General features: G+C 30.3%; 4 protein-coding genes across 6 annotated transcripts in view; 3 read left to right on the top strand and 1 right to left on the bottom strand.

Annotated features, from left to right (window-relative positions):
* The window catches only part of LOC111629240 (acyl-CoA synthetase family member 2, mitochondrial-like), a 26,699-nt gene extending 17,189 nt beyond the window's left edge, over positions 1-9,510 (top strand). The window contains exons 4-16 of the mRNA XM_023373122.1: positions 1,434-1,487; positions 1,562-1,680; positions 2,774-2,821; positions 3,041-3,158; positions 5,655-5,750; positions 5,817-5,965; positions 6,044-6,135; positions 6,214-6,287; positions 8,538-8,630; positions 8,703-8,851; positions 8,940-9,081; positions 9,145-9,255; positions 9,326-9,510. Of these exons, the coding sequence (XP_023228890.1) occupies positions 1,434-1,487; positions 1,562-1,680; positions 2,774-2,821; positions 3,041-3,158; positions 5,655-5,750; positions 5,817-5,965; positions 6,044-6,135; positions 6,214-6,287; positions 8,538-8,630; positions 8,703-8,851; positions 8,940-9,081; positions 9,145-9,255; positions 9,326-9,445 (1,365 nt within the window). The 3' untranslated portion in view covers positions 9,446-9,510. The remainder of the gene's footprint in view (positions 1-1,433; positions 1,488-1,561; positions 1,681-2,773; positions 2,822-3,040; positions 3,159-5,654; positions 5,751-5,816; positions 5,966-6,043; positions 6,136-6,213; positions 6,288-8,537; positions 8,631-8,702; positions 8,852-8,939; positions 9,082-9,144; positions 9,256-9,325) is intronic.
* Positions 9,511-10,796: 1,286 nt separating this feature from the next.
* LOC111629230 lies at positions 10,797-11,384 on the bottom strand. The gene has a single exon (XM_023373107.1). The coding sequence runs from the start codon at positions 11,382-11,384 to the stop codon at positions 10,797-10,799; it is 588 nt and encodes a 195-aa protein (XP_023228875.1).
* Positions 11,385-12,045: 661 nt separating this feature from the next.
* LOC111629229 (acyl-CoA synthetase family member 2, mitochondrial-like) lies at positions 12,046-12,556 on the top strand. The gene is made up of 3 exons (XM_023373105.1): positions 12,046-12,174; positions 12,238-12,348; positions 12,419-12,556. Exons 1-3 carry the CDS (start codon positions 12,046-12,048, stop codon positions 12,554-12,556), a joined length of 378 nt encoding a protein of 125 aa, XP_023228873.1.
* Positions 12,557-12,651: 95 nt separating this feature from the next.
* LOC111629239 (transmembrane protein 209-like) lies at positions 12,652-22,472 on the top strand. 3 transcript variants are annotated; one of them, XM_023373121.1, is made up of 6 exons: positions 12,673-12,795; positions 12,935-13,037; positions 17,140-17,275; positions 17,340-17,398; positions 21,817-21,948; positions 22,038-22,472. In XM_023373121.1, the coding sequence occupies exons 3-6, from the start codon at positions 17,142-17,144 to the stop codon at positions 22,226-22,228; spliced, it is 516 nt and encodes a 171-aa protein (XP_023228889.1). In that variant the 5' UTR covers positions 12,673-12,795; positions 12,935-13,037; positions 17,140-17,141; the 3' UTR covers positions 22,229-22,472. The 3 variants fall into 3 exon arrangements, with proteins under 3 accessions (XP_023228887.1, XP_023228889.1, XP_023228888.1); XM_023373119.1 differs by lacking the exon at positions 12,935-13,037 and having other exon boundaries at positions 12,652-12,795; XM_023373120.1 differs by lacking the exons at positions 12,673-12,795; positions 12,935-13,037 and adding an exon at positions 13,680-13,905 and having other exon boundaries at positions 22,038-22,465.
* The last annotated feature ends 1,063 nt before the right edge of the window (positions 22,473-23,535 follow it).

Here is a 23,535-nt window from a genome sequence, read left to right as displayed (position 1 = left end):
ACGAAAAAGGATATTTTAAAAAATTACTTCTACAGACACTTTCAATTTTTACTTAGAAATAAATAAATTCATTTATTATAAAGGAGACAAACAAAAATTTATTTGAAAAACACAAATATTTGTTTTATTTGGGTCTCTAATTAAAAAAAAACGACGAAACACCATTTTAAAGTGCATTCTTATTCAACTAATATATTTATAAATAATATGTAGCCAATGAGTCAAATGAAATTTTTTACGCCAAACTAATAAAAGGGTAGCCAAATTTGGTGCAAAGTAGCCAAATCTTGCAACGCTGGAAGGAGTACTAAATAAAGCTGGAGTTGGGACTCAAAGGATTATAGACCCAAAGCGAGGAAAGGAGAGAAAGGACACAAGATAAAGAAGTAAGGAAAGTTGGAAAATTAATGGTCAATATTTGCATAACAGAAGGTATATTTAACTTTTCTCACTACTTTTTATCTTTTGGCCTTTCTCTCCTTTTCCCGAATTTGAGTCTATACTCCTTTGAGTCACAACATCAGCTTTACTTAATATACCTTCCTCATTCACACATTTCCAGGTATTTGAAAATATTTCCTTTCCACTCATAATTAAAATATGTATAAAGGTTTACGGCTTTGTGAAACGTCTTTTTTGAATTTGTGCCGTTGAAATAAATAAATAAATAAAATAAAAGAATCTGTCGGTTTTGTTTACACGTTTATTGGGCCGCATTGGAACTTGCCTTGGGCCGCGGGTTGGACACCCCTGGTATACACTTTAATGTGATCAAAGTAAACTATAACAAATGCTGATATGATAGAAAATGGGATCCTTTTCTCAGCAGGATAAAGAAAAATGGTGTTAAAATTAGAAGATAATCGTTTAGAACATAATTAAAGTTCTGTACAATAGGATTCATCACACTTAAACATCACTCCATTCTGTTGAATGCATGCATTTGTATGCTAAAGATGGTGGCATAATTGACCAGAAATCAGAGGCGCCGGAACAAAATTTTGAATGTGGGGAGCACAGTAATTAAATTATGGATCAATAATTATGTGTCAATTTTTAATAATTTTATAACATTATTTTAAATTTGAATATACGAAATAATTTTAAATATTGAAATAAAAATATTCATATATAAACTATATAGAACTTGAAAACATGTTTAAAATGGTAAAATCTTCCATTATATATTAATAATACAATATACTGAAAATCTGTTTTATGTTTTCACTAATGAGTGTGGGGAAAAAATGTATCCAACGATAATTAGTATGAGGAAAATCTAACTTCTCTGCCTCAACTCCAATGCTACTGCCAAAAAATGTTTCATTCGTTAACGTTTTTGGCTTTCTAATTAAGCAATTGTTTCGTCAATTTATTTATATTTTTATTATTCTTTATAATAATTATATTAATATTTAAAATAATCATTACAGGTATGTCTTAATCCTTCATACAGAGCAGCAGAATTACAGTTCTCTCTTAATAAAGTAAATATATTATTTCCATTATTATAATTGAAATTACGTTATTATTTAATAAATATTTATTTTAAATAAACTAGGTTCAATGTAAGGCAATTATAACTGCCGAACGTTTTAAAGTTCTAAATTTTTATAACATACTTTCTGAAGTTGTGCCTGAAATTTCAAGTAGCAAACCGGGTCAGTTATGTTCACAAAAGTAAGTAATTATTATAAATATAAATTAAAATTTGTGTAGTTTATTTTATTAAGATTTAAAAATAACGCACAATTATTTACTGACATCGTCACAATGCCAGGCTGCAATTTTTAATCATAATTTTAAATCATTTAATTTAAAATATATGCGCTCCACCTCAAATTAGTAGTGACTTGCTCCTGTACAGTACATCATACTTTTCCTTTAACAATACAATCGTTCCAGTTATCTATCTAACACCGTTCGGGGGGGCGGAGTTTTTGAATTGAAATAACGTGACTTCCAAATCGGTAGTTATTATATATTTAATCGGGGTTTCCATGTCTGGTCTCATGGTCTGGTTTCATCTATTTAACACCGTTCTCGAGATTAAAGAAGGACAGACAGACGGTAGAAAATGAAAATTTATAGGTCTACAATTTTTTCAAATTGCAGCCCAAAACATTATAATATGTAGTAATATTTGTTATATTTTAAATTTAAAATAGAATATAAATAAAGTTGTCAATAGACTTCCATAGTATATACTCCTAGAATCCATCAGTGGCTAAATACATAACTACTGAACCCTATTAGTTGGTCACGGATTCTCTCCCGACCAGTGAAATTTTCCCAATTTTATCACGTCTAACACCTAAATAGAGGTCATTTGGCCACAATTTGAAAAAATTGTAGACCTATAAAGACAGACAGTCCGCCTGGTTGTCTGTCTTTTCCTTAATTTTTACGTAGGATTTTTACAAGGTAGGATTTTTACAAGATAGGATTTTTACAATTTTTACGTAGTATTTTTCCTTGTCCTTTTCCTGTCTGTCTGTCTGTCTGTCTTTTCCTTAATTTTTACGTAGAAAATTTTCCCAGATCGCATCCCCTCGGTTTGTGTTAAGGTTTCCTTATCGCATCAAAACAAATCAAATATCTCCTACTTATAATTTATTGCCTCCGAGATAAATAAAATCGACTGATCCCTCGGGAATCGCAGATTTTGATTTTTTAAATAAATTATAATGAACGACTTTAGTTTTCATTTTTATATTGAAGGATAAAAATAAATTGAAGAATAAAAATAGAGATTTTCTTTTCTCTTATTTAGGGTGAGAAGTCTTCAATATGTAATTACTCTTGCAGATAAAGCCTTGCCGTAAGTAATAGTTATTTATTTAATTTCGAAATTTTTATTTTATATTAATTATCATTAAAATTGTTAAATCGATTGTCATAAGAAGTAATTAAATTATTCAGTTATTAAATGTTTTTATTTAAAATGATATTAACTGACAAAATTTTAAAATATATTCATTTCTACACAAATCCGTTGGTAGAAATAAGCATTTAGTTTTATTAAATTTCTAATAAATAGAGGAACGTACAGCTTTAAGGAAATATTCAAAAATGATGGAAGTGAAAATACAAAACTTCTTCATGAAAGAGAGAGAACAATTCAATTTGACAATGCAACCGCTATCATGTTTACATCGGTTAGTATCTACTTTATTATCATTTTTCTGTTTATAAGAAAAAAATTTTTTGAAATATTCTTGTATATATTCAAAACCTTCAATTTATATACTAAAAGTCTTGTGTAATTGTTACACGGTCTTAATTAATCATAAGCAGAGCTGGTTGGGCTGAAATTTGCAAAGAATAATATACTTATAAATTCTCATTGTCATCCCTCTGTCTGTCCTTCCTTAATCTCGTGAATAGTGTTAGATAGATGAAAGTCAAAACCAGACATGGAAAGCTAGAAGTAGGAAGCCCCGATTAACTATAAACTAACTTTCGGTCTAGACTGAAATTTCTCGTGATTTCAATTAAACATTTTCCCCTGAAAAGAATTATATAGATGACCGGCATGATTCAATTGCAAACAGGAAAAGTATAATGTACAGGGTCAAGACACTACTAATTTGAGATCGAGAGTATATATTTTAAATTAAATAAATTAAAAATATGATTAAAAATTGCAGCCCGGCATTGTGGCATTGTCGCAATAATTCTTGCTCGTTTAGATGTGAAAACCCTCAATCGTTTAGATGTGAAAACCTTCAAGCGAATATGAAGTTACAAGGACTCTTTCTTATATTACTTTTTAATATAAAGTCTATGCTATATAATACTTGATATTATCCTACTACATTACTAAATTATAAGTACTGGATCAAGACGAGTGTATATATTTTCCAATATTTAAGTTTATTTTGCTGCTAGATCACAATATTTTTATCGAAAAATTTAAAATTAATCTAATTATGAATTTAATTACGGTAATAAATTATTCAATTGGTACAATCAATAAACCTAGTAAATCGAACGATTCATAATAAAGATATACAGTACTATACATAGCTTTACAAGTTGTTGTATACGATACAAATTACTATTTATAAGTACACATTGTTAAACATACAACATATAAATTGTTTTTAAAATATTTGGCAAAATCTCAATGATAGCTTATAATATACAAAATAGTATATAATATAAAATAGTAATATAATAATATGCAAAATAGTGCATTCTAATACTGTATATAAATTTTATAATCTGTAGGCTGTTCCAGGTTACAGATACTACATAATATTTTTCTTTATATGAAACATATATTGCAAGACTCACATTACGTATGGTACATTGCAACAAGTAAACGCTGTAAAACCGAGAAATGAGGTCAAGGCTCAACAAAACATGAGTGACCTCTCCTTCTTAGAAAGGCAAAAACTATAAAAATAGATCAGTCAACTTATCCTCCTAGTTGGGAGAATGCGAACTTATGATGTATAAGTGTCATTGCATACATTGCATGTTTAATGTTGACTGATGAGGGGCTAAGTGCCCGAAACGTGTAGAAGTACCCGTATCAACTGAATAAAAATGGAAAAAAGCCAAGTGTTTAATTAATAACACAATCTTGTGTTCAACAGTCAAAAAAATAGATGTTTTATAGAAACCATTTATATGAAGTATTAATTTATAATACAGTACTTCACATATAAAGGATTAAATTTTGGGATACAAAAGACCTGTGTTAGATATTAGATCTAACATATAAATGTGTATTTTTATTCACTTACTCATTACATATATATTTATAGACGAATTAATTTATAAGATATACTGTACTTTAATCAATATTCCTAACTGATCATAAGTTCTAAAGCAGTGGTTCTCAACTTCTAACGAATCGTCGCCTCCTTCAACAAAACCGTTACGTAGTATCGCCCCCTTCACTACAAAATTCCGATGCCGAGGGACAAGGCTAATGCCAAATTCGTACTGCATCGAATAGACTAGTGACTATATAATGTTATTTGTTTAATTATTGTACGATATAACGAATAAAATATCTAATTATTCTTAATATAATGTTATACTATATCGCCCAGAAAATTGTTTTTTCGCCCCCAAAATATAAATTGTTACTAATCGCCCCCTGAACATGTCAGAAATCAGAATTGTTATATCGCCCCCGTTGAGAAACACTGTTCTAAAGTCTGAAATCAGAAATATTAATTTTTCTGTAAATTTCTGTAAAATACAATTTTTTTTTGTAAAAGTAAAATAAATCGATTTTCATTTATTTTACTTGTTTAATAAATTTATCGTCTACTTTTACAAATTTCCTTGCCTACATTTCAGATTTTAGTAAACACACTTTGGAGAGAGACCCCTTACACTCCTGTAGCTTGTTTACTGAGGAGAGTAATATTAATTATATAGGATAGTACTGTTTCTTATATACTATATACATATAGTATATAAAAGACATTTGTTTCACGAATAACATGAAAAAAGACTATTCAAGTTTTGTCTGCAATATTAAAAAAAGTTAAAGAATATCTTCAGTTAATCAGTTAATCCATTGGAGCCTTATATTTATATCCAATTTGTTTTTAATATCTTATTTAATTGTATATTTTATTTGCAAAACTTTACTAAATAAAATATTTTTTAAATCTTATATCAAATGGAAGGGAACAACAGGAAATCCAAAAGCTGCAGCACTGAGTCATTTTCAGTTGGTTAACGAAGCAATTTCTGCTGGAAGAAAGATTGGATTTGTCAATGAAGTAAATGATATCGTCAACTTATAAAATAAATAATAATTATTTTACTAATTAAGTACTATTTATTAGAAACCAACAATTTGTTTACAAGTTCCACTCTTCCATATATTTGCCTATGCGTTAGGACCATTAGTAACTATAAATTTCGGAGGAAAATGCGTTATTCCTTCAGAATTTTTTCATTCTCCTTCATCTCTCGAATGCATCCAAAATGAAAAGTATAATTTAAGTACTACTTTTTCAAAATACAGTAGTTAAAATACATTTTCTCTTCTAATATAATTGATCAATTACAGATGTACGGTGGTATATGGAGTTCCAACAATGTTTTTTGATATGTTAAAACACATTTCCGAATCAAATTATGATCTTAAAAGCTGGAAACAAGGTAATATTTAATATTTGTTCTTAAAATAGTGATTTCATTTATGATCATAAATTGAATCAAATAAATTATAATTTAAAGCTGTACTTGGAGCTGCACCTATTCCCGATTTCTTGGTCCAGGAATTGAAGAATAAATTGGGAGTTAACATTGCGGTAAATGTTAAATAATTTTAAGGTTTAATTCAAGGTTACACAACTTTATTTATTTAATTAAGCGATACAAAATAACTATAAAACAGTTATACATGTTGATAAACTATTAAAGTTAGCAGAGATGTCTTGATTGGTTATATATGAGATGTCTTATATAACCAACCAACACTTTTGCCTACGCCAGTGGTTTATAACATTTTTTAATGCCTGCACTTACTTGGAATAAGTTGAAGAAAGCCAATGATGTAGTTTGTTTCATGTGAAATGAACTCGCCCCTAGCTTACTTAAATATATGTGATACATCTGACAGACAATAATTTATGTAATGTAAACTTAATAAATTATTACGGAATCTTTCAACACCCCTATAAGTTTTGAGTGTAATGAAAATCAATGGACTAGGCTCTGATATTTATAAGGGACTCACAAATGTTTGTCAATATTCTGTTTAGTTTAGTATTCTGAAACCAGAACTACTAGTATAGCTAGTATTCCAGATCTTGTAATATATCAAGTATCTTATTACACGTGCTTTATATTATATAAACTTACGTAAAAGGGGTCTCACAAGTCAACAGTTGCCTAATACCTCGCATATTAGTAGACCTAATATGTCTAATATTCTTTGTTATATAGAGAAGTATAGTTAAATATAAGCAAAGTTATAAATTCGTCTGTGTCATTGAAGTATAAAATTGCTAAAATTTACATAATTAAATTAGCTTCTAGTCAAAGTTAACTCCACAATAATCAGTTAGTCTATAGTTACGGCTATAATTAGAAAGGTTTATCACATCAAGTAGAAAAGAAATACAATCACTAAAGAACTAAACTAAAATGTTTAAATATTTCTTTAACGAGTTAAAACTGATTCCATTTCTCTAAAACTTTTGGCCTAAGTAAAGTTATTACGAATGTTTTATGTGGTTCTCAGTTTTAAATTAAAAGTAAATACAGTATAATCTGTAAACTAGTTTATAAAGTTATAAGTAATTATAGATACTGTAGTTAGTTGGCAAATGTGATAAATGATCAAATAAAGGAAATCGTGAAGTCACGTGTTTGTAAATGCACTACATGTGTATTATAAAGGAAATAGTTATAGTTAATTTATAAAGTTTTAATTACGTAATCAGTCAGGCAAATACATTGCTGTTAAAAGTTTTTGAAGGGACCACTCTAAAAAAACTTCTTAGGCAGGAATACCTCTTATGCAAGAATTATAAAAAAATAATTTTTTGTCTGTGTAATCAAGTTTATTTCAATATCTAGGTAATATAACATAGTGCATCTTATTATTCTACTATCATACACTACGCTGACTACAGCAGGTGATGAAGTGACTGGTGTCAATAGTTAATGNTAGAGGCGATTTGTATGAGAAGTGAGAAAATATTACTGCTTATATAAAAAGTTGGCAAAGTCGTTGCTGGACTTTTCTGGCATTCTTTGTTTTCATCCCAATCGAATTACTACTTCTTGTGCGTCTAATTACGAAGTGGACCATAAATTAACGCAACATCCATCTTATTATTCTACTATCATACACTACGCTGACTACAGCAGGTGATGAAGTGACTGGTGTCAATAGTTAATGGAAAGCACCTGATAGGGAGTATGGTCAAAACAATAAGACGCCAACAAATTTCGTAACCACCTCAGGTGTGCACCTGAGGTGGTTACTAAATTAGTTGGGGTCTTATGATTTACAATATGGTGAACATCTGGAGTTACTTTATTAAAACTTTGCTATTTTTATAAGTGATAAAGTTATGGCGAGGAGAAAGATTACGATATGTCTCCAACATAAACTTCTTAATGGATCCAATGGGACCGATATTTTGGAATTTCTTACACGGGAAAATTTGTTATGCGAGAAATTTTAACACGCATCTTATAGTGTAACAAGCCTCTTAGGTGGGAACTTCTTAAACATGTTCTACTGTATAATTTTAAATATTGGTATTTTTTGTTTTAAAATAATAAAATTTAACAAAAATTTAAGTTTTTCTTCTTAATTAATACATAAGAAATGTAATAGAATGAATAATTTGTAGCAAATTTATTTGAGGACCTGTAAATGTGAGGCGAAACCAAATGTCCCTCCTTGGTTATAATCTGTTATTTCAATTAGTAAATTATATACTAAATATTTCAAGGGTAGTAATTTTAATAATTATTTTAAACTACAAATTTTATTAGATTATCATTATTAAACAATCCTAATGTTAATTTGTTCTCTAATAAAGAACGGCTATGGAATAACGGAAACTTCATCTGGAATTTGCTTGGCACTCTATCCAGCCGAAAAACATTCAGGAAAACCTATCGAACACGTTGAAGTATGGGAATGCAAATTGTTTTATACTTTAAATTTAATATATTTTATAACAAATGTTTTATTATTTTTACAGGTAAAAATCGTTGATAATAACGGAAACATAGTTCCATTTAATACTAAAGGAGAAATTTTATGTAGAACTCCATACGCTTTTCTTGGTTATTGGGAAGACAAAGAAAAAACTGACGAAGTATTGGATTGTTGTAGATGGTATCATACGGGGTACAATTATATTTTTTTTAATATAATTTATGGTTCAATACATTCATGCGAGCATAATTAATTATACACAAATCTATCGAACAAATAGAGATGTTGGCAGCATGGACGAAGAAGGTAACGTCTGCGTAACTGGAAGGATTAAAGAACTTATTATAAGAGGTGGTGAAAATATATATCCTCAAGAAATTGAAAATCTTCTTCTTACACATCCCGCAGTATTCGAAGTTTATGTAAGTGAAAATTTAAATAGTTTTACGTAATGCTTCTTATCTCATGTATTAAAAAAACTGCAGGTTGTAGGAGTTCCAGACGTAAGAATGGGAGAAGAGATTTGTGCTTGCATTCAACTAAAACCTAACCAAAAAATTACAGAAAACGATGTTAAAGAATACTGTAAAGACAAGGTAAGTTTTCCCACATTTTAATCAATTTATTTTAATTCGCTTTGTTTATAATTAAATTTCTTTTAAACAGATAAGTCATTTCAAAATTCCAAAACATATCGTATTCCTCGAAGGATTTCCAAAAACGGAAAGCGGAAAAATTCAAAAATTTAAATTACAAGAACAGTGTACAAAATTGCTGAAATTATAATTTCAGAATAAAACTTGTTTAATTTAATTTTTTTAAACTTTTACTTGTAAAAATCTTTTATTAAATAAAATTATTCAATGAACATTTAAAACGTTTTTATTCACTTGAGATAGGCCTATATTTTTACATCAAATGAATTTATTCACATTAGAATAATAAATTATTACTGACTTTTTTATTAATACTGTAAAATGTGTCTAAAATGGAAGATCTTTTTAAATGATTAAAAGTTTGAAACGGAGTGATTTTCTAGTGAAATCTTACTATAAACCAAAAACCAGATGGAAAGGAGAGATGTTTTGGGTAGAACATAATTTGACTTAATTAAAACAGACTAAAAAGAGCAACACTTGAAAAAACTAAAGACAAACTGAGAACAACAGGATTTTTCGGTTTATATCGACAGAAACAGTTTACGTGGTTGAAAACAGTTGTGAAAAGTTTGACTTCAGCGCTGCTTAGTATTTCTATTATAGCAACCAATGATTAGACAACAAAACAGTATATTAATTAATAGATCACGTGCAATACGTGATCTATTAATTAAATAGATCACGAATAGAATACCAATTTAAATGGTAGAATGTAGTAGAAAGATTGACCCGAATTTAGAGGCGATTTGTATGAGAAGTGAGAAAATATTACTGCTTATATAAAAAGTTGGCAAAGTCGTTGCTGGACTTTTCTGGCATTCTTTGTTTTCATCCCAATCGAATTACTACTTGTTGTGCGTCTAATTACGAAGTGGACCATAAATTAACGCAACATCTCCAGCAAATACCTGGCGAAATTATTTGTGGATTCACAAAAAGTAGACAAAATGATACATAGATTCAGGGTTCAGCCCTGAATTAACACAGAACCAACATCAGGCACATAGAAAAAAGAACACGTTCGCTAGACGAACGCTACAAAAACTTTTTTGAAAACGCGCGAAGAGAGAGAGCGCCTCCTCTCGGTAGTTTTTATTTAAAATAAAATAAAACAAAATATCGCCTGCTGGTCCGAATATCTCCCCCCCCCGTTGATCTACTACATCAAAACATATTCAAGGCGTTTTACAGCTCACAGTTACAAAAAGTTTAAGAACTCAATGGGAGTGAATGCAACTTTACAGCAGGGCGTTGCAGTACAGCTCTGATTGTGAAGACCTTAGCTACTCAAACCAGACAGCCGGGTCCTGGAGATAGTCCGATTACTCGTACAAGTTTCCAACATAACGGTGTGGTGTTATGTTCCTTGATGAGCACCAAGTCGTTGAGGCGAAGATTGAGTTTGACGTCTGCCCATTTCTTGCGATGCTGCAGTTCGCTGATATATTCAGTAGACCATCTGTTCCAGAAGTGCTCCATCATTTGTTGAAGATGTTGCCAACTGGAAGTCTACCAACAGGTAGGAACAAGAGAGAAGATTCGGGAATAGAGCATAAAGGACGACCAATAAGAAAATGGCCGGGGATTAATGGTTCTAAAGATTGTGGATCATCAACAAGGGGACACAATGGCCTTGAGTTTAGACAAGCTTCTATTTGAGACAGCAACGTGCAATACTCTTTAAAGTTTAGAATAGTTTCACCAATTACTTTCTTTAGATGAGATTTCATGGACTTAATTCCAGACTCCCATAAACCACCAAAATGAGAAGCTCGAGGAGGGATGAATTTCCAATCAAACCCTTCACTGAGTCCATATTCCCTTACAGATTCTTGTACCTTGAGGTCTCGAAAAAATGTTTTTATTTCAGCAGCTGCATCTACGAAGTTAGTGACATTGTCGCTTATCATCTGATGACATTTACTTCTCCTGGCAATGAATCTCTTCAAGGCAGAAATAAAAACAGTGGTAGTCAAACTAGAAACCAATTCCAGATGAAAAGCCTTAATGACAAGACAAACAAAAAGGGCAATATACACCTGCGGCCTACAGCTTGCTAACAGCATTGCTGTTAGCAAGCTGTAGGCCGCTGGTGAACTTCGAATGAGTTTTCGGAAACCGAAATTTCGAACAAGCAATGAATATACTGTAATTTGCTATAAACAATGAGAAACATGCTACCAATTTTTCTTGTATAGATTAGGGTAGTCAAACTAGAAACCAATTCCAGATGAAAAGCCTTAATGACAAGACAAACAAAAAGGGCAATATACACCTGCGGCCTACAGCTTGCTAACAGCATTGCTGTTAGCAAGCTGTAGGCCGCTGGTGAACTTCGAATGAGTTTTCGGAAACCGAAATTTCGAACAAGCAATGAATATACTGTAATTTGCTATAAACAATGAGAAACATGCTACCAATTTTTCTTGTATAGATTAGGCTAGTAAAGTAGCTAATAACTACTAACTAACTGGTCACCGAAAAGCCAATAAAAGTAGAAAGGTGATGTTTTCACTGCTACGGCCACTCGGATGGTATTAGCCGAATGGCCGTACTAATTTACATATAATGCAATCTTTGTGTAATGATACAGTATACAGGGGTTGCATTATATATATATATATATGTTGAATTCTGTCAGACTCGATGTTGCTTTTCGGGGATTAGTAAAAACTAGTTAGACTCGCGTAACTGGTTATGTAACAAAGGAACAAAGAATGCACAAAGATGAACGAAGAAGGTAACGTCTGCGTAACTGGAAGGATTAAAGAACTTATTATAAGAGGTGGTGAAAATATATATCCTCAAGAAATTGAAAATCTTCTTCTTACACATCCCGCAGTATTCGAAGTTTATGTAAGTGAAAATTTAAATAGTTTTACGTAATGCTTCTTATCTCATGTATTAAAAAAACTGCAGGTTGTAGGAGTTCCAGACGTAAGAATGGGAGAAGAGATTTGTGCTTGCATTCAACTAAAACCTAACCAAAAAATTACAGAAAACGATGTTAAAGAATACTGTAAAGACAAGGTAAGTTTTCCCACATTTTAATCAATTTATTTTAATTCGCTTTGTTTATAATTAAATTTCTTTTAAACAGATAAGTCATTTCAAAATTCCAAAACATATCGTATTCCTCGAAGGATTTCCAAAAACGGAAAGCGGAAAAATTCAAAAATTTAAATTACAAGAACAGTGTACAANCTTATATATATATATATATATATATATATGGTGAATTCTGTCAGACTCGATGTTGCTTTTCGGGGATTAGTAAAAACTAGTTAGACTCGCGTAACTGGTTATGTAACAAAGGAACAAAGAATGCACAAAGATTACATTGTCTTGACTCACGGAAGGTCAGCGCTGAAAAGGAGAGATCGCCGTCTCTAACGGCTCCCCGAGGGATCACCAGCGCCACCAACCTTTTGTTATGTAACGGAGGAACGTTTACAAAACATCGCGACGCAATGCATTGTACGTAACGATGTCGTATAGCATTTAACAATAATTTCGATCGTTGATTCCAACAATTCGTGTATTTACAAGCGTTAAGTCTTTGTTTTTATATGTTCGAAATATTTTAAATTTAATGTTCAAAACGTTCTATTCCTAGCATTCCGGTTTTGGAATTGTTCTATAAAACCTGAAGCAAATCTTGAGTAAGGTCGAAAGAATTCATTTGATGATTTATTAAAGTTTTGTCACCGGAAGTAAAGGTTATTTAGTGTTATGATACCATCCATCACAATCGAAAATTCATATTGGGCATTCAAAATTCTCGGGAAGGGTTGAAGGGCGTTACATCTTGTCTCGTAAAAGTGTATTTTAAGAAAATCACTTTGATAAACTTTTTAATCCGATTCCATTATTTATGTTTAAAATAATTATACCTTTTTTCATTTAAACATTTAGAATTTTACAATTCCACTTCCCCTTCCTTTTAAAAATGAAAGTTCATTAGTGGCAGAGTGGATAAAATCATTGAACTGGTGGGTTCGCGCCTAACCATCGAGCTAGACACGTGAAATTCATCGGTTCTTCTTCATGTGCCAATACAGTATAATTTTAATTTATGTTCTTATTTAACCCATTTCCACGTATACGTCGAAATAGTACAAAGAAAGACGGAGTACTTGAGAGCATCCGCGCTGCAATTCTGAATCTCCTGATGGAATCGCGTCATGTTTCCATGCCATCATTTGAATGACAATGTAGTATAAATTTTAAATATTTAAAAATTAAGTATAAATAAGTCTCAATTATTTTTATATACTTATTATCCATCTCTAATTATTTAATAACTATTTTAATATTTTAAATAATAAATTATGACAGAGTTGGGCGAATTGTGGAATAGTTTATGCGCCGTGCCGCGGAAGGAGCGGTCTTTGAGTTGCGGTTTGAATTGCGGTTACATTCGCATCGTTGTTTTATTAATCATTATTAAATAAACTACTATTCAAGTAACGGTATCTTATACATGGGTTATTATTTTTACATCGTTTAATTTTTTTAAATATTTTTAACGAATCGTAATATGGATGACTTTTAAATAGAGTATTGAACAAGTGTGTTATATAAGTGGTAAGTAATTTAGAGACGTGTTTTGCCACAATAGTATACGGTTTATGTCAATATGACGTCGTATTTACTCTTTCGTATTATAAAATTATCGGAATGACGTCAAATTGACGTAAAAATTTCGCGATCTTGTTAATTACAAGATGGTCCGATCTACGAAGGATCAACAAGAGATGTGTAATGATGTTTATAATTCACGAATGAAGAAGATATATAATTTAATCTGCAGATTTTCTGGAATTGTTTTTCATTAAATGATATAATGGAGTACTAATTGGCAAATTAGTAACATCAGTTTTGACTGGGTAAAACAATGCTAAATAAGCATTCATAAAACTGGTGGTGTCACCTTTTCAAAATCGCTGACCTGGACGGCAGGTCGGGTTTGTTCGAACAGAAGATACTGACTCATGTGCAATGTCATTTTACAATGCAAAGAATAACGTGCATGCCGGTTCTAAATCAGTTACAGTTAGGGACTTGCGTAGGAGTGACGTAAGTAACCCTAAACTAAGAAAGAACAGGTGCAGATGACTTAGCTCTATTGGATATTGGAGACGTGTACAATCGTACATGGAAAAAAAATAAAGATTGGCAGGTTGAGTGTCACATGTCGGCATAAACAGACTAACATGGCAGAATTGCAGATGAGTTTCAGTGAGTGTTAGTTCTTTCGCAGTTAAAATAGTGTAAATTTGTAAAAATATTTGCAAGAACTTTATTTTATCTTAATTTCACAATTTCTACAAAATTCCTGGACAAAATAGTTCACCCGGACAGTGTGTCAATTCCCGGACTGTCTGGGTGAAAACCGGACGGGTGGTAACACTAATAAAAACTCAAATCACAAAAAGAATAAACATTGTTTGCCTTAGTGAATATATTCCATGATAATTATTATGAGAGTCTAAATCATATTCAAATCTTCGTTATTCTGCAAGGAGACATATTTTACAATATAGTCACCATTTTGATAGACTACAGCAAATCCTAACTTAATGTCATTTTATAACAACATTGTTGAGGAAAGATACAAGTACATCTGTAATCATTTACAATTATTAATGTTGAATACTTGTTATAAATGGTAGAATTGATTCTGTGAGGTTTGAAATAAATGCTGGAAGTTGCAAATGTGATCCAATTAGAGTAGTAACTAAATCACATATTGACTTATTAAAAACTGACTTTATAATGTATTTTGAAGACACATGGCAGATTTTCATTGTTTATCTTTATTTAGTTGTTATAGTAAATCACATATTGTTTATATCATTTAGTGTGCTGTAAAATTGGTTTTGTTATACAGTTGAACAATCTGTCTGTCTTAAACATGTTAATCTTGAAAACCTCTTTATCTCAAAAATTTTTTTTTTCTGTGCATTTTCAACCTAAGAGTGTGACTATGCAGACGTGAATTTATCAGCGAGCGAGAGGTTACAAGCGATATTGTTCTCGCAAAGAAAAAGATGCACAAGCAAGAAGCGAGAAATCTTGCTGGCATGAGCGAATTTCTGGTCTTGCACATATCTGACAGGGTTTGATATTTATCACGTCTCACCTCTTCTTGCTAAATATTCTCATTTGCTTGGAAAATTTGCTTGCTCACATCTGCATAGTCATACCCTAAATTCAATGTGTCTTCCATGTTTCTCTCAAGTAAGTTTCTTCCAGAACCTCTATAACTAAAATCATGGACTGAAGTATCTATTAAAAATTCGGAACTTGGCAACTACATTTTGATAGTATAAACTGCAGTTGAGAAACATCTTGCAATACAGGACATAGTTTTAATTAATGCTGCTTTTCTCTGATCGGTTATGAGTTTCGCTTGCAATTTATTGGTTGAAGAAAGTCAGACATCAGAAACTATTAACAAATTATTTCTGTTAAGATACATTAAAAATGTTTTATTTATACCTAATACTGTACTTGCTATTGTATTAATAAAAAACTATACCTCCAATCAAACCTATTACTGTTTACTGTGTAGGAATCGCTATATCTGGAAACTTGTTTATCTTGAACTTTTTTCTTGTTCCAATGAGATTTGAGATACATGGATTCAACTATGTCATGTCACTTAATGTTGTAGTTTCGAAGAACCTATCCACAATTTTAAGTTAGGGTTTGCTATATAAAGTTATAAATAGCATAAATTAGTTGAACTTGGTTGTCATATATGCTATAATGGAGTTGAAATGTCTGTCATTGAAAAAACTTTTACAGTTCTATCATTTTAAATAAACATGGTTAATATTAGGGGCAGTCAAATGAAAATGAGACAGACTATATAACAAGTGTGGCACAGAAGTTGGTAATGCAGGTATAGAAGTGCCCTCTATTGGGAATCAGGAAGGAACAGCGTGAACCTTCACCGCTGTGCCATTTGTCTGTTAGACGTGCTCCAAGTGAGATCAGTGAGGCGAGTCCAACATCACTATGGAGGTCCGCTGCTTGTTGACTTTCTGGAACATGGCACCACAATTAACGCACAGCGGTATGTAGAAACTTTGCAAAAATTGAAGCATACCATCAAATCCAAACACCCAGGAATGTTGACAGACAGCATCATTCTGTTGCAGGATAATGCCCACCCACATGTTACCAAGGTTGTTTTGACTATGCTGCAGAAGTTCCCAGTGAAACTTCTGCAGCGTAGTCCATACACATCCTCCGTACAGTCCCAACTTCTCCCCATGCGATTTCCATATTTTTGGAGCCCCGAAGAAAGACATTCGTGGCCATCACTTTGCTTCAGACGAAAAGGCGCATGCCTGGGTACAATCATGCTTCCGTAGGCAACCGCAAACATTTTTCTATGAAGGCATTGACCATCTTTTCTTACAGTGGGATAAATGTATTAACAGTTATGGCAATTACTTTTGAAATAATAAACAGTTTACTTACTTTTTTCCCCATCTATCTCGTTTTCATTTGACTGCCCCTAATATAATAATTTCAAAGGCAAAATTTTTGCATTGAATTCCAATTATTTTATAATATTTACAACAGGCTAAAAATTGACATGACAAGTAAATTCTATCTTTATGACCTAAATGGTTCCTAGAAAATCATTTATACCATTCATTAAAGTGAAAATTGTAAAGGAAATAGTCATAAAACAGGGATTTGCTGTAATTTTTATATACTAATTAATTTTACAAGCTTGTTTATATATATATATATATATATACACATTACATTAATATTAAATTAAGTTTTATTTATAATTAGACATGACTAACAGTAGATGGCAACATTCTGTAGTCGAAGACATTCTCCAAAGAAAAATTGCTGTTGCGAAGTCAAAATGGGCTTTACCATGGGCTTTGATCAATTTCACCATTGCAACTCTGTTCTGTCTTGATATGTAAGTATTATTTTTATTTCAATAAATTATAAATTTCAAAAGTATTCATTTTTTTCCTTTGCAGTAATCATGGTTCTATTTCACGGTGCTTGCCAGGAAACCCACCAGTTCTATGGTATATTGGTAAGTTTTATTTTGTTCTATAATAAATAAGTTTACTTTATTAATTTCAAGTCACTAGAATTTAACTAGTTTTAATTATAAATTGTAATTAATATTATTTTTCCTTATTCATATTACTGGCAGACTGACATTAAAGAAGCATCATAAATCAAACTCTGATTTCCCATAAGATCAGTGTTGAAAATTGTGATTCCATTTTTGAAAATGTACTTAAACAGTAAAATATTACACAAAGATAAAATAAATATTATATATGTATTAAACATTTATCATAATAGGAAAGTTATATCAATTGTAAAAGCAGGGAATTATACAGTACAATAATTTCCAAAAATAACATTATTTATATACAAGAGCAAGCTAAAAGTTTTGTCCTGATTTTATAAAATAGCAATGGATCAACATAAATTAATGAAACAAAACTGGAAATGCAGCTTTACTATATAACTCATTTACAAGACTATATAGTTACTTTTCCTCATACAGTAATCTCTCCTAACTTTAATATATTTCTGCCATTGTGTCACAAGTTTACAGAGTTTGTCATCATAAAACTTGGGAATTTTTTGTTGAATGCATTGTTGAATCTATTGCTGACTTCACTTTTTGTCATATTTGAAATGTTTGTACTTAAAAGTTCTTTTATGTTTGGAGATGGAAGTTGCTTGGAGCCTGACTACAGGAGGATGTCTGAACAAGAGAAACCCAATATGATTAATTGCTCTACTGGTGTGGCATGAGGTTATCAGTTGAAGGAGTGTTTTATCAGGTTATCCTCTTTTCTTGATATGATTTTTTGAATTTTGATATAATACTCAATTTTATTGTGGTCCCTTTTTCCAAAAATCTGCCAACACAACTTTTTTATATTTCAAGATGCAATCAACATGACCCCAAGCAAGGGTCTGGATCAATCAAACCACACTGTGAGCAGAGGTTATGGGTTCAAGTTCCACTCTGGGCTAGTTCTTTTCTTCCAGAATATTCTAAATCTATATATATAAAAATGAATGTATGTCTGTCTGTGTGTCTGTATGTATGTCCTTCATGCATTACCACACCATTTATCTGATTGCCATGAAACTTTGGGAAGTTTTTTAATACACTCCCGCGAAGGTTTATGGCATAGTACATTTATACTATGATAGATGGCATGCGTTTATATGAGCATATCATTGTGCATTTCTCCCCCTGCAAAAAATATTTCTATATATGCATTTGTGAACTGTTATTTACAATATTCGTAATAATTTTTGTTTAATCTTTATTTCGATTTTTTTTTTTTTTTTGCTAATTATGTATTCGCTTGAACTTTGTTAAAACCTTAACTGTTCCCCAAACAACTACCAAAGTTGTAGGATGAAATCCAATTTTTTTTTTACTGATCTAGGTAACTCCCTTTTCCAAATTTTAATATCAACTCAAAATCATTTAAAAAGACAAATTATAATAAAACGGTTTATTATCCAACTATCAGAAATTTCACAACATTCCAAGGAAGAGAGGAAGGAGCAATTAAATAATTAAAATTATACAGGATTAAAAAATATATATATAAATGGGGAATATAGCATTTCTGACAATCGCTGCAACTGTGTGGGCTAAATTTGGAGAATCCGTGCTTCTCGCATGGACAATTGTATATGGCCAGCTCATGCGTTGGAAAACCTTCTGATATATTTGTATATGCACCAGATGGAAAAACGAAAAATATTGTGTATCCACAAGCACTCCAATAAATAAATAAATAGAATTGAAACAACACTTTGAAATGTTTTCCCAATGAAAATTAATAATAATAATAACAGTAATAATAATAAGTTTCAATAAAAATGATAAAATGTAAATTGAATTTTATCATAATGAGTTTGCTTGAATTTCCTTTCTTCTGAGATCGCAGCAATGCACGACAGGTAAGCTAGTTATTTAATAAATTATTATAATTATTCATTTAGATAAGAGATGGTGCCTAATGTCGACCTCTAGTACCAAATTAATTAGTTAGTTTCTAATTATTAATTATAGCAAGAATTTGGATTAGTATCAATACATCAAGCTTCAAGATGTATGTCCATATCAATTGTTGGAACATTAAAAGAAAACAAATATGCACAACAGGATTGTGATTTATATGTTCTGGTTTTAAGTGATTTTAAAATATTATGGTCTTGTAACACAAAAGAACACTAAGTCTTATTACATATGTAAAAATTAGAATTAACTTTTTATGTATGTTTATGGAATGTTTAAAAAACTCCATATGAGTTCAATCTCTAACTGTACAGTACCTATAAAAAATCATTGAACTTGTATGGCATTTGTGTATTATTTACATCTGTACTATAGAAGTAACTTTTAGTTAAATTTTTAAAGAAAATTTTTTCCATGCAGTACATTTAAACTTTTGTTATAAACTTTATTTGACTTTCAATAAATTAGTTCTTTATGTTTGACATATATCAGAAAAATTGTTTAAATCAGTTATTATGCATTTAACAATGAATCTTCTGGAATTTTAATATATTTTTATATTGCATGAATTCTCATTTATGTGCGCTTTCTATGATTGTAACTGTAAGTTAATTATACAGACACATTATGTCAACATTTCAGTAATCATATTGGGTTTCTCTTGCTCAGATTCGCTAACTTTTATATACTGTAATGGTTATTGATTTTAATATTCTTATCATCAACTCCAAATTAAACAAAGATGTCCCTTTTTGTTTAAGAAGAATGTAAATTAGTACAATGTTTGAAGAGTTGGAAAAACCATTTCTTTGATACGAAATGCTTCCAGGCTATCATTATTCAGTGTTTTTCAAACTTCATTTCTTACAGATTTCCTTAATCCTTAATAAAGGAAACCTTTTGATGGATTTCCTGAAGTAGAAATAAATTATTGATTTTTATATATATATATATTTTAAAAGTGTTTCTTAAAACAATTATAATAGTCCTCTAGTGGTGGATACGAGTTATCTTTGATTTGCATATAGTTACAATTTCATGATTCAATTTCAATTTCACCACTAGAGGGCTTGAACCTGATACAGATGGTATAAAACTTGGCAGTTGGTGAGAACATTTACTTAATTTTTAATGTTAAGGCGTCAGATACCTAAAATGAAAGGCTGACATCTGATCGTTTTTAATTGTAAATTTTACCTATTGTTGTTCGTTTTTATGAATGTACAGTGAGTTCTTCAAACCAATGTAAAGGCTACTTCTATGGTGTATGAAAAAAGGATGAATTGATAGACTCAAAAATTAAATAAATTTTTTGTACATAGTCTAATCTCTAATTGANATATAAATTAATGGAAAATATGGTAATGCATTCCATCCTGAACAAAATACTCAAATATTTTATGTATAATGTTTATTCAAGGAAAATTATACAATATACAATGTTAAGGAGTGTGAATCATCATCATCTTTTCTCCTAGTGCAGAATGAACTAACCTGGAATGTGAATTCAATTTGTAGAAAACAAAAACTAATTATTTCAATTTTTTTTTATTATTTATGATACAGTACATACAATATCTAATTCTTCTTTACTAGAAAGCTGTCTAAAGACATTTGTTTTTACTGATGCTTCAAAATTTGGTGAAAATGCAATACAGCATTATCATTAAATAAATTTTTAGTGTGCATAGCCACTACCTTATTAGGGTGATGCTTCTCAATGTACGATGCAATAGTTTCCCATGAATTTAAATTTAATACGAGATGGCAGTATAACTGCCTATCTCTAGTCAAATTAATTAATTTCTAATATTTAATTATAGCCTTCACATAGTCCAAGAATTAGGCATATCATTTGGTGTGTTTATCAGACATATTATCTGTAATTTTTTTTTTTTGTAAATTGAATTCACATTTCAGGTTGGTTCATTCTGTGCTAGAAGAAAAGATGATGATGATTCATGCATTTTAACAATGTATATTGTATAATTTTCTTTGAATAAACGTTATACATAAAATATTTGAGTATTTTTTCCACGTGAAACGCATTATCATATTTTACATTAATTTATATGGGAAAAATTGTTTTGCTTAACGAATATTTCACATTACGAGTAAGATTCTGCAGCAAATTATGCTAGTTAAGCGAGGTTCCATTGTATAATGTACTAATGTAGGCTATATATAAAACAATGATAAGTATGTTTTATACCTAAACGTGTCTAAACAGAAATAGTACAGGCAGATATGAATTTTTCAGCTTCATTTTAATTTTATAGGATCTCCATTGTATATGTGGTCCCTATCTAAAAGAATCTTGTGATTTATATCACTTTGTGTAGTCTGATAGTTTTTTATATTGGTTTTACTATTAAGTTTATTATTAATAATGAGGAAATTAAGTTGTTATAACATTCTAATTATAATTTATTAAATAATTTTTTCAGAAGTTATTATTGCATGTATTTTTACATTAAATGGTCTTTACAATGCTTACTTGTATGTTTGGCCAACTATTGGACAGAGTCCTCTTGAACTGACTCCAGTTTACAGAAAATTATTTAAGATTAAAGACAATGGTAATGACTCATATAATGAACAGTTTCACTAAAAAATATTAATTTGTGTATAAAATAAACAATTAAATATCTATATGTTTGAATTTCAGATATTGGTTTCAAGTATGCGTCAACAGAATTTAATCGTACCTCAAGTCCAAAATCTAAAGTTTCAGCTGTCACGCCAAATTTTGTTTTACCATCAGCTAATTATGTATCTGATTTGTCAAATTCATCTTCATTTTCTTCACTTAATTCTTCATTGGATCATTTAGGATATAGTTGGACAAATTCTAGGTAAAGTTTTAAATTATTTTATTTGTTAAATTATAAAAATTAAATTGTGAACAGTATTAAAAAGTATATTAAAACTAGTTAAAAACTCTATAAAGTTAAGAACTAAAAAATGGTTCTTTAATGGAAACATAACATTACAGAAATATAAAAATACACAAGAAAAGAGTGTTTGAGCACTTCCAAGTCATTTGACTCATCATCAGAAATTCTGATGCAATGTTTTAAATAAAACTCCATTAGCATGGATGTAATTGTGAATATAAACACCTCATTAGCATTGTTATACAGAAATTATCAATTTTGTAAATATATGTTAGAGTTAGGATATTAATTAATATTATCACAGTAAATACTATATACAGTGTAATTATATGAAATATCTTTGAAGAGCATAGAATGAACCGTTTCTATTACATAGAAAGATATTTAGAATTCCTGGGATTGATAAGTATATTATAAATGCCTCTTATAAATCCAGCGTGTCAGTTATATGGAAATTCATTACAATGTTTAATTAAGAATTTTCCAGAAAACAAGTGAGATTCTGGTCAAAGAATTGCTATCTTTTCATTTTTTCCTGCATGTTTTTTAAGTTGAATGTTATTGGTAGATGTTGTAACCAGTGCTTTGGAGCAACCATTTTTTTGAGTTGCTCTATGCACCAGTTAAAATATTCTTATAGGAATTACACTAATTTTTCTTTGATATATAAGTACATATAAAAAAATTTGTTTATTTACAATTAATTTATTATTAAAAAAATTAACATACAACCTCATTGATTTTAATAAATAAAATGGCAGACAGCAAATCGTCCTTCATTGACTGTCTATTATCACGTCAAAGCAATCTTAATCCTGAAAATAGACATTCAACACTTGCTTGAGAAGTTGGCATACTTGAAGCAACTCTGCATGCTTTTCTGATGTGCTCCTGATAATGGTCAATGGCTTTGAATACATTCACCTTTAATCTCCCCACATCCTATATTGCATTGCAGTCTTTCTCAACATGTTTGTCTATTTCGCTGTCATCTTTATTATGTATAAAGTGCGTTTCAAATTTATACAGAACGAAAAAATTAAAGTGAAACCCAAATTTGCTGCATTAAGTGACAAATGTTTTATTAAAAATAACATGAATATACATGTTTCCACACTGCAAAATAAGAATTTTAATCAAACTTTAACATTTTGTCACTGAAAATAATATTTTTGAAAATTTTGTACAAAAAAACTGTTACATATTTATCTAGACAGGCACTCATTTCATGACTTGAATATTGTTTAGTTTCAAGCATTGAAATATGCA

The sequence above is a fragment of the Centruroides sculpturatus genome, unplaced genomic scaffold (assembly GCF_000671375.1).
Source record: "Centruroides sculpturatus isolate CEXI.00-Female unplaced genomic scaffold, Cexi_2.0 scaffold429, whole genome shotgun sequence".
Lineage (NCBI taxonomy): Eukaryota > Metazoa > Arthropoda > Arachnida > Scorpiones > Buthidae > Centruroides > Centruroides sculpturatus.
This window is presented reverse-complemented; position numbering and strand designations above follow the sequence as displayed.

Coding starts and splice junctions, on each gene's coding strand:
- LOC111629230 (XM_023373107.1), bottom strand. CDS start 11,384: ATGCTGTTAGCAAGCTGTAGGCCGCAGGTGTATATTGCCCTTTTTGTT.
- LOC111629239 (XM_023373119.1), top strand. Junction 17,399..21,816: donor ACCAGTTCTATGGTATATTG/GTAAGTTTTATT, acceptor TAATTTTTTCAG/AAGTTATTATTGCATGTATT. Junction 21,949..22,037: donor ATTTAAGATTAAAGACAATG/GTAATGACTCAT, acceptor TTTGAATTTCAG/ATATTGGTTTCAAGTATGCG.